Below are 10,829 nucleotides of genomic sequence, written 5' to 3'. Positions count from 1 at the left end.
TTGTTTCTCAGGTAACTGGGACGGGTTCCCCAGAGCCGGGCCAATGAGCGGGCACAGGGCTTCCCGGCAGCCAATCACAGCCCTTCTTCCTGGACAACAGCCCACCCTAATGCTTTACCAGAAGGAAGTGCGGCACCTTTGTGATCTAGAATTTTAAAAAATCTAGGCTGGCTCACGTGACCCAGATCTCACATGACGTAGATGCTCACGTGATCCAGCGCTTACGTGAGCAGAAGTAGTTCTGGTCGTCGTCTACCGTCTCGCTATAGCCGTTTGAGGGAAGAAGGAGGAGAATTATCCGCTATCTGTAGAGGTGGGTGCGGAAACGGGCACGGGGGAGCCGGGGTGATGATGTAGACGACGAAAACGGGGTTCGGGGGCCGCCTCCGCCTTTTCCGTTGCCTGCTTCCCCCTCCCCCGCTCCCCCTCCCCCTCAGTGCCGGGAAGCGCCGTTGCTGCGCCTGGTGGGGAAATGGTGGACGTTCGTGACTGGGAATGTGTTTGCGCTTATCTGTGTAGCTGGGCGGGCCGTGGGGCACCCTTGACCGGAACCGTAAGCCGAGAAACGTTTGCCAACCACAGCCCTGGATGCGAATAAACACATCCCCGAACTGTGGTCTGAGTACCGATCTTTGCATCCAAGGCGGCCAGAGAGAGGTACCCAGTCAACTCTCATCTGGAGACTCATTTCGAGGCAGATGCTGCGTGGCTGACAAAGAGAGGCGCCCCCCCTCCCCCCGAGGAATATTTTCACGAAGTTGAACGTTTTATTCGCCATTGAATAATTGATGATGGTTTCTTTGCGGGGGCGGGGGGGTGGCGCTGAGAAGCAGCAACTACGTGTTTAATTTGCAACATTCCAAAAAAATAGCCCTATGCGAGCGTTTTTGTTTTTTTTTTTTAAACATGCGTAATTCACCACCCGGCGATAACCACTCGGTATTCTGATGTGTAAAAAGTATGCGTATCAACACACCGAAAAAAAAAAGAGACAAATTCTCCGCTCACAAATGCCGTTGTACTTCAGAGTTCTACTCAAGGGAAGCAACAACTCGCGTTGCTTTCCCAGGGTTAGAGATGCAGTCAAGGAGCAGAACCGCCCCGGGCCACAACGGAGTGGGTGGGAAGGCCCCCGGGCGCTGCAGATGGGCGCCTGGCCATCAAAGAGATAAAGCACGGAGAGAGCCTGTAAATCTGTGACTTGGGCCTACAGATGGCCAGGGAGATTGTTATCCGCTGCAGATGCCGCGGGGCCAGGAGCACATAATCGTCATTAGTAAATGCTGAATTAACTCAAGTGTAGTTTTTCTGGCCGTTAATACACTGTACTTTCTCTCCAGAAGACCCCAGTACTCAGAAATCTAATAAACAAACCATCCACGTACAGAACTGTTTTGTACGTTTTGCTCAGCTGCACCCCCAAAAGCAAGAGTTTCAGCTGTCTTTGAACTAAAAGTAATAACGTTCTGTATACAGAATGAAGAGTGCATCAACATTTTTAAAAAGTTAAATTGTTGGGACCGTGCTCCATTTAACATTTATTTCTAACACTTCTAAATTACAGTTTCAATGATTTAAAAAAAAATTATGGTATGAAACCCTGCCATTAACAGTATTGTAAACCACAGTGCCTAAAATAAAACTATAGAGAAAAATATACTTGTGCTAAAATTAGTGTTTGGAAAGCTAAAAAATTAAAGCTACATAGAAGTGTGCACAGTAAAAAGTGGCACCCCACTTCTTTTTACAAAAACAATTTATATCATGATTTCATATCTTATATTGTATGTTTGCATAAATATATGCCTGCTTGGTTACATTTTAAAATGAATAGGACTTTCTTACATAATTTTGGCTGTGTTTTCATTTTATTATTTGGTAAAAACCTCATAAATGTTAGGGCCACACTAACTACCATAAATAATAATCATGAGTTGCAGAGAAAGTGTAGGATGCTAATTTCCTTCCTTCTTACATAATTTCATTTCAGATGTTTTGGAAATCTTCCTAGGTCTTCCCTAGATCTTAACTACAGAATATTACACTTTTTAAAAAATTTGCACTAATGGCTTAAAAAGACTGTCAATGGAAGAGTTTCATATTACATTTTAAGGATAAAGTATAATAAACTATAATTCATTATGCACCCCCCAATTAATAGGTAGTTAAGTTTCTAAGTTTCTGCTATTTCTAAGTTTCTACCATTACTAAAGTGCTACAATAAACTTTTGTATTTTTGTTGACCAGGACCCTGGAAGGAATTCTGGCAGGGTCAAAGGGTATGTAATAAAACATCTATTTTTACATAGTTGAGATTATATAGCTGAATTTTGAATCACTTAAGATTATAGCATAAGTAATTTTTCATGTTATTTTACTTGTCTAACATTCTAACTTAGTATGCCTTTCAAAGAACATATAGCTTTCCAAATGTTGGGATTTCAGATCATATCCTTTGAACAAATACCTGAAGTCAGTTTTCTGTCCAAAAGTGTGATACAGACTTCAAATTGCTTTCCAGAAATATTATTGGACTTTTTGCTCCTCTAGGGTATATTAGCTTGCCAAATCTGAACATCAGCATTGATGTTCTCCTTAATTTCACTCTCTCCATGGGTGAAAAATGGTGAATAATTCTAGTTTTAACGTTCACTTTTGTAACGGATGACATTTGGACATTTCCTAGACCCCTGCCCTGTATCCTTGATGTGTTTCTCTCTGTATTTAATCTCTCAAGTCCCACAGATACCCCAGATACCCCTTGTTTTGAATGTGTTTGAAAGATCACATCTTTTTCTTTTAAAATCTTGCTGATGTTTTAGGTGAATCCCTAAACATATTTCTAAGAGACTAGGGTTCTAACAGTGCCATATTGTTGCCTGGGTGATCTTTCTGAAAGGCTTCCATGACATCACTCCCTTCCCCTCCCCCTCACTTAAAACCTTAAAAGGCCCTTTGAGTTTGTCTCTCAGATGATGCATTTGGGATCTGGTCCCTACCTTGCTAAGCCTGCCAACCTTATCTCTTGCTTTTCCTCGTGTTTTATGTTCCCTCATTTAATAAATCTATTTATGGATCTCTGAACTAGGTTAGTTGTTTTATCTCATTGTTTTACTGCTGATAGGGCTGATCAACCAATCCCTGTTTTATGACACCTTCCGTCCCTGCACAGAATTATGTCATAGCAGGGATAATGTTTATTTGCCCTATGTCTTTAGTAAAGATGTACAGTGTTGCTGTATAACCATAAGCTCTTTCTGGCCTTCTTGATCTTTGTATGCCAGACCTGAATACTGAAACTTTCAGCCAAACACTTTAAAATGAATGGGTGAATTTCCCATAGGTCTTTCCACCTTGTATCTCTTAGCCTTTAATATTTCCCTGATTTTTGTCAGTTTATATGCAATCTTTATGTAAGAGGGATATCAATTTATTGCAGATATCTTTTCAAGTATATTATCTCTTAATTCCATTTAATCATTTGATGTAGTGAACTCTTTGTTTTATATAATCATATATAGCCATCTTTCTGTTTTGCTTTTGGGCCACATCCGGCAGTGCTCAGGACTTACTCCTGGTTCTGTGCTCAGGGATTACTCCTGATGGGGGTTTTGGGGACCATTTGGAGGGCTGGGAATCAAATCTGGTTTGGCTACCTACAAGGCAAGCACCATACTTTCTTTTGATTTGGCAGAGGAAGATAGTTTTTATTAAAACTTATTTAGAAAGATGTGAAGGGAGAGAGAAGTATGTGCTCTAGAGAACACAGGCTTCTCCAGAGGAGAAATAGCAAGCAAAGAAACAGACAAGCAAGCAATAAACATGTTCAAGGGAGAATATCTTTTATTGATGTGTTTCATTGATTTTGCTGTTACCTTTTTATGCCTTTTTAAAATGTTGATACATGGTTGGTAAGAATACCTAGAACTTACAGAAAAAGAAAAAAAAATCCCTGAATTTTTTTTTTATAATCCTGCCAGCCAAAAGTAATCAGCATTAAGGTTATCCAACATAATAGGTATAAAATACAGGAATGAATGAATATTTCAGAAATTTGGTACAGAATTTACTTGGTATATGATGCCTATGATAAAACCCAGGGCCACACATATGTGAAGCGTGAGCCCAGCCCCTGGCGTGATAGTCTTATTTATTTGACTGTCTTTCAAAGAAAAATCATCGTCAGCATAATCAAATTTGGACGTTAATTTTTTCTCTTGTTGTGAACATTATCCATGACAGTCACCCTTTATTTCTTTTCAGCCATCCTGAAATTGCATTAAGCCCAGCTTGCCACCGGGAGCCCAACAGTCAACATGATGCTGAGCACAGAAGGCCGGGAGGGGTTCGTGGTGAAGGTCAGGGGCCTACCCTGGTCCTGCTCAGCCGATGAAGTTATGCGCTTCTTCTCCGATTGCAAAATCCAGAATGGTACATCAGGTATTCGATTCATCTACACCAGGGAAGGCAGACCCAGTGGTGAAGCATTTGTTGAACTGGAATCAGAAGATGAAGTGAAATTGGCTTTGAAGAAGGACAGAGAAACCATGGGACATAGATATGTTGAAGTATTCAAGTCGAATAGTGTTGAAATGGATTGGGTGTTGAAGCATACAGGTCCGAATAGTCCTGATACTGCCAATGATGGCTTCGTCCGCCTTAGAGGACTCCCCTTTGGCTGTAGCAAGGAAGAAATTGTTCAGTTCTTTTCAGGGTTGGAAATTGTGCCAAATGGGATGACACTGCCAGTGGACTTTCAGGGGCGGAGCACAGGGGAGGCCTTTGTGCAATTTGCTTCCCAGGAGATAGCAGAAAAGGCCTTAAAGAAACACAAGGAAAGAATAGGGCACAGGTACATTGAAATTTTCAAGAGTAGCAGAGCTGAAGTTCGAACCCATTATGATCCCCCTCGAAAGCTCATGGCTATGCAGCGACCGGGCCCCTACGATAGACCGGGAGCTGGCAGAGGGTATAATAGCATTGGTAGAGGGGCAGGCTTCGAAAGAATGAGGCGGGGTGCATATGGTGGAGGGTATGGAGGCTATGACGACTATGGTGGCTATAACGATGGGTATGGCTTTGGGTCCGATAGATTCGGAAGAGACCTCAATTACTGCTTTTCAGGAATGTCTGATCATAGATATGGAGATGGTGGGTCCAGTTTCCAGAGCACCACCGGGCACTGTGTACACATGAGGGGATTACCTTACAGAGCCACTGAGAATGATATTTACAATTTTTTCTCCCCTCTTAACCCCATGAGAGTACACATTGAAATTGGACCTGATGGCAGAGTTACCGGGGAGGCCGATGTTGAATTTGCTACTCATGAGGATGCTGTGGCAGCTATGGCAAAAGACAAAGCTAATATGCAACATAGATATGTTGAGCTCTTCCTGAATTCGACTGCAGGCACAAGCGGTGGTGCTTATGATCACAGCTATGTAGAACTGTTTTTGAATTCTACAGCAGGGGCAAGTGGTGGAGCTTATGGTAGCCAAATGATGGGGGGGATGGGCTTGTCCAACCAATCTAGTTATGGCGGTCCTGCTAGCCAGCAGCTGAGTGGTGGCTATGGCGGTGGTTACGGTGGTCAAAGCAGTATGAGTGGCTATGACCAAGTTCTGCAGGAAAACTCCAGTGACTATCAGTCCAACCTTGCTTAGATAGATCAGGAACACCGAGCAACTACTATAGAGATAGAAGTTGTGCATTTCTAGGAATTGAATAGAATGGGAGAGATGTCTAGTATATCCAGTATGATTGTTAAATGGGAAGTTTAATTGAATCTGATCACTCTTGGTCAGTCTTTCTTTCTTTCCTTCTTTCTTCCTTTCTTTCTCTTTTTTTTAAAAAAAACAAATATTAAGTTTTGCATTCAGGCTTGTAATTCATGCTTACTGTAAAGTGGAAGTCAGATTGTTTTAAAACTTCAAGCTCAGTAATTTTGAACAATGAAACATTCATCTAGGATGTAATAACAAAGTTCAGTATTGACCATAACTGTTAAAACAGCTTTCAGCTTTCCTCAAGTTAGTTATGTTGTAGGAGTGTACCTAAGCAGTAAGCGTATTTAGGTTAAAGCAGTTTTACTTATGTTAAATGTTGCTCTTATACCACAATACATTAAAAACTTTGGATGCATGTTGAGAAACATGCTTTTCTGTAAAACTCAAAATATAGGAGCTGTGTCTACGATTCAAAGTGAAAACATTTGGCATGTTTGTTAATTATAGATTTTTGGTTTAATAACCTATAAGGCACGTGAGTGTACACTTCTTTTCTTTTAAAAAAAGAACTGGGATAATTTTGAGATGTAATACCAACACTTTAGGAATTTGGCTGTATTGTTTGTATGAAATTCTGAACCTTTGATTTAAATCTTTCCTTGTATTGTGATTTCCATTAGATGTATTGTACTGAGTGAAACTTGTTAAATAAATCTTCCTTTTAAAAACTGGAAAAAGAACCTTTCTCAGCTTGATTTTTCTTACGTTCTAGCATATGAGCACGGTGTGGTGTCTTTTATACAATTCTGTGCTGTTGTGCTGTTGAAATTTGTTTTGTTTTGATTTTTGTCCACCACAGCTGGTGGTGCTCAGGGCTTACTCCTCACTCTGCACTAAGGAATCACTCCTGGTGAACTTGAGGGACCATACAGAATGCCGGGAATCAAACCTGGGTCAGTGGGTTGCGTGCAAGGCAAACACCCTACCCACTGTACTATCTCTGAAATTTTGCCGCATGAAATTTTATTGTTTTTAATTTTTTAATTATCCCCAAAATTATCTTTCTATATATCACTGTTTATATCATTATTTATAAGATATATTTCTAGATCTGTAACTGCTAATTTAAAGGCATATATTTTTAAGACTTTTGATTTATATTAACAGAAAGATAAAGGTAACTTCGTTTCTGGGGACATTGGTGGTGGGAAATGTATACCGATGAAGGGTTGGGTGTTGGAACATCATAGGACTGAAACCCAACTTTGTGTATCTCCTGGTGATTCAATAAAAACGGGGGGTAGTTGTTTCTATAAGAAGTATGTTTTTGTTAACTTTATTTTTACCAGAGTATTTTTTTTAATTTTTCCACCATGGCTTCCTAAAAATGTACATACTCTTCTTTTTTTTTTTTTAGTTTGTTCTTGTTTTGGGGGCTGTAAACAGTGTCCTCGGGGCTTACTCCTGGTTCTGTGTTCAGGGATGGCTTCTGATGGGCTTGGGTACAATATGGAGTGCCTGGGATGGAACTCGGGTCAGCTGCTGCAGGGTAGCACCCTGCCTGTTGTACTCTTGCTCATGTACCACATACTGTTCTTGATCTTGATTGATTTGTGGAAAAATTATATCCTTTTGCTATTTTGTATTCTGATAAATGTTATGGTGGTGTGTTTCTCTTTGTAAACTTAACATCACCACATCCACAAGTTTATTGGAGTCTTTGTACTTTATCAGAGCAGCATTCTTTATTTGGTGCTTAGGGACAGCTCCCAGTTTTGTATTTGAGGGTGAATTATGGCAGTGCTCAGGAGACCTCATTCTTCAGAATCCAAAGAAGTAAAAAGTAATCCTTTACCTTTGAATACAAACTGGAGTGTCTAAGGCAGGTTTTAAAAAATGGTAGGTTTGTTATTGGAGAATTTAGTCTCCATTATCAATTCATTGATAAGAGTCTCATTTGCTTTCATTTGTTAAGTTTTTCAGGACATTTTTCCTGGGTTTGGGGCTATACCCAGTGGTACTCAATGGTCACTCCTGGCAGTACTTGAGGTACCATATGCAGTGGTAGAGATCAAACTGGGGTCCACCGTGTGTAACACAAGTGTCTTCATTTCAGGACATTTAAAGCTTATTTTAGACTAGGTATTCTTAAATCTTGTGTGCCAGAATCATCTGCAGGATTTGTTAAAACATTCATTCCTGGGGGCCAGAGACAGAAAAACAGCGAGGTCTTTTGTCTTGCATGCAGCCTTCTGGATTTTGATCCCTGGCACCATTTATGATCTGAACACTGACAGGAGATTCCTGTATGCTGTGGGTGTGGCCTCCAAAAATCCAATGTTTATTATTGAACCCCACCTTTAAGCATTCTGAAACTCACCATTTCTGGGTGTGGTGCCCAAGAATCTGCCGTTTTCAATTCTATATTCACCACCTATGACAGCTTTCCTGGGTCCAGGTCGATAGCTCAAAAAGTTGAGAATATGCTTTGCATGAGCACATACAGAAGTCCTTGGTTCTATCCCTGGTACCACATGGTCCCCTGAGCACTGCTGTATCAAGCTCCAAGCGTAGAGCCAAGAGTATCCTCTCAGCACTGTAGAGGACTTCCTAGCCTAAATAAAGCAGCTACTTATGTTTTCTGATTGCCTCCTCTCTCTGTCCACAACAAATAGATTGAACAAGTAGTTGTACTGAAGTATAAATCACATTATTTATAATACTTTGTACCTTCCATGAAAACTGGCTGCCTGTAGCGTCCAGTGTTATCTTACCTCTATCTCTGTCCATGTCACAGTGGCCATTAACAATTACACTCCTCGATGCTTGCTTAGGCAGCACATGCTAAAACTGAAATAATGCATACAAGATGTTTAGCATGGGTCCTGCACAATTATGACATGCAAATTCATGAGTTGGTCTGTATTTAAGACAGCAGCAGAAACAACTGTACTTTTCAATTTAGGCCTGGAACCCTCAGGTCAGTACCAGCTACACCTGAACTTGAACTTGAGCAGTTCTGTATGCATCTGACCAGCCTGGAATGGTTTGTCACCCTTTGTCTGTTCATGTCTTGGGCCCAGAAAAATGCTCTGAAATGGGAAGCAGATACTAAATTCATATTGCCTGACTTCATTTTATTCAAGAACACTTAAATTATTTTTTTTATAGTTTATTTTTAATTAGTGAGTCAACGTGAGGGTACAGTTACAGATTTATACATTTTTGTGCTCATGTTTCTCCCTTACAGAGTTTGATAACCCATCCCTTCACCAGTGCCCATTCTCCACCACCAGTAAACCCAACATCCCACCCCCCCTTCCCAGTCCCCTCTCCCCCCACCCCACCCTGCCACTATGGCAGGGAATTCCCTTTTGTTCTCTCTCTCTGGTTAGGTGTTGTGGTTTGCAATAAAGGTGTTGAGTGGCCATTGCGTTCAGTCTCTAGTCTATATTTGGCCCGCATCATCTTTCCCCCACATGACCAACAACCACATTTTACTTGCTGTTCCCTTCTCTGAGTTGCCCAGAGTGAGAGAACAGCCTCCAAGCCATGGTGACAACCTCCTGGTACTTATTTCTACTATTCTTGGGAACACTTAAATTATTTTTAAGTTATTATAGATTAGGCGGCATGGTTACAATAATATTAACATTTATGGCGTTGATGTACAAAATTACTGCACCCCATAACTATCAAAGTTTACATGACCCTCCACCAATTTCTTATGTTATTTCTATTTCTATGTTATCTCTTCGTTCCCCACCCCCGCCTTTCCCTCCATTGCTTTGTAATCTGACTTTAATCCAAAGCCAAGGGTCTGTCCTTGTTACTATCTATTCCTTGTTTTGTTTCTATACCAGAGATTGGTGACATCATCAAATATTTGGCCTCCCTCCACTTGTTTTGCATAACATGATACCTTCCAGTTCCATCCACATTTCTGTGAACAGCAAGATTGCAGTTTCTCTTACAGCTGCATAGTATTGTCTGTATACAGCACAACTTCATTGTCCTCTCATCTTTCATTGGACAAAGGCCATTTGTATGTCTTCTTTGAGGAAAGGCCACCTATAATTTTTGTAAATTATTTTTTTAATGAGTCACCGTGAGATTCGGTTACAGACTTACAAGCTTTCATGATTGCATTTCAGTCATACAATGAGTACCCATCCCTCAACCCGTGCCCATTCTCCACCACCAATGATCCCAGTATACCTCCTGCCACCCCCCCATCCGCCCCCTAACTCTGTGGCAAGCACATTCCCTTTTACTCTTTCTCTCATTTTGGGTATTATGCTTTGCAATACAGGTAGTAAGTGGCCATCATATTTGGTCCATAATCTACATTCAGCACGCATCTCCCATCAGAGTGAGCTTTCCAAGCATCATTTACTTAGGGTTCCCTTCTCTATCCCAGCTGTCTTTTCCCCCCAGCATGTGAGGCCAGCTTCCGAGTCGTGGAACGATCCTCCTGGCCCTTATCTCTATTATCCTTGGGTGTTGGTCTCCCATTCTGTTACTTTATATTCAACAAGTGAGTACAGTCATTCTATGTGTGTCCCTCTCTCTGACTCATCTCACTTAGCATGTTGATCCACTTACATGCAAATTTCATAATTTCATCTTTTCTAATAGCTGCATAGTATTCTATTGTGTAGACGTACCAAAGTTTGGAAAGGCCACTTTTTTTTTCTTTTTGGGTCACACCTGGCAATGACAGGGGTTACTCCTGGCTCTGCACTCAGGAATTACTCCTGGCGGTGCTCAGGGAACCATATGAAATGCTGGGAATCGAACCCTGGTTGGTCGCGTGTAAGGCAAATGCCCTACCTGCTGTGCTATCACTCCAGCCCAAGGGAAAGGCCACTTTTTTTATTTTTTTTGGTCTTTTTTTTTTCTTAGGGAAAGGCCACTTTTAATTAAGCATCATTTCTAGAAAATCATTTGCACTAACAGTAGGAAGTAATTTGAGATTCTTTGATGACATCTAATTTCTGTCACCACTGCCAAGAAATCAACTTGCCACTTCAGACTGGGTCAATTGTTACCTTGTCCATGCCCTCCTAAGCCTTTCAGAAAACCTCAGAGAGTTCAGGA

The 10,829-nt window shown here is 41.1% G+C and overlaps 1 protein-coding gene and 1 non-coding gene across 3 annotated transcripts; both read left to right on the top strand.

Moving 5' to 3' along the window:
* The first annotated feature begins 154 nt into the window (after window positions 1-154).
* On the top strand, window positions 155-6,469 carry HNRNPH2 (heterogeneous nuclear ribonucleoprotein H2). Of its 2 annotated transcripts, XM_055122792.1 has the most exons (3): window positions 194-313; window positions 2,248-2,279; window positions 4,264-6,469. In XM_055122792.1, exon 3 carries the CDS (start codon window positions 4,317-4,319, stop codon window positions 5,664-5,666), a length of 1,350 nt encoding a protein of 449 aa, XP_054978767.1. In that variant the 5' UTR covers window positions 194-313; window positions 2,248-2,279; window positions 4,264-4,316; the 3' UTR covers window positions 5,667-6,469. The 2 variants fall into 2 exon arrangements, with proteins under 2 accessions (XP_004611719.1, XP_054978767.1); XM_004611662.2 differs by lacking the exon at window positions 2,248-2,279 and having other exon boundaries at window positions 155-313.
* Window positions 6,470-8,553: 2,084 nt separating this feature from the next.
* Window positions 8,554-8,659, top strand: LOC129400557 (U6 spliceosomal RNA). The gene has a single exon (XR_008627778.1). It is a non-coding gene; the product is annotated as a U6 spliceosomal RNA (small nuclear RNA).
* The last annotated feature ends 2,170 nt before the right edge of the window (window positions 8,660-10,829 follow it).

Source organism: Sorex araneus, chromosome X (assembly GCF_027595985.1).
Source record: "Sorex araneus isolate mSorAra2 chromosome X, mSorAra2.pri, whole genome shotgun sequence".
In the NCBI taxonomy this organism is placed as follows: domain Eukaryota; kingdom Metazoa; phylum Chordata; class Mammalia; order Eulipotyphla; family Soricidae; genus Sorex; species Sorex araneus.
This window is presented reverse-complemented; position numbering and strand designations above follow the sequence as displayed.

Excerpts from the sequence above, each read along its gene's own strand:
- HNRNPH2 (XM_004611662.2), top strand. The coding sequence starts at position 4,317 with ATGATGCTGAGCACAGAAGGCCGGGAGGGGTTCGTGGTGAAGGTCAGG.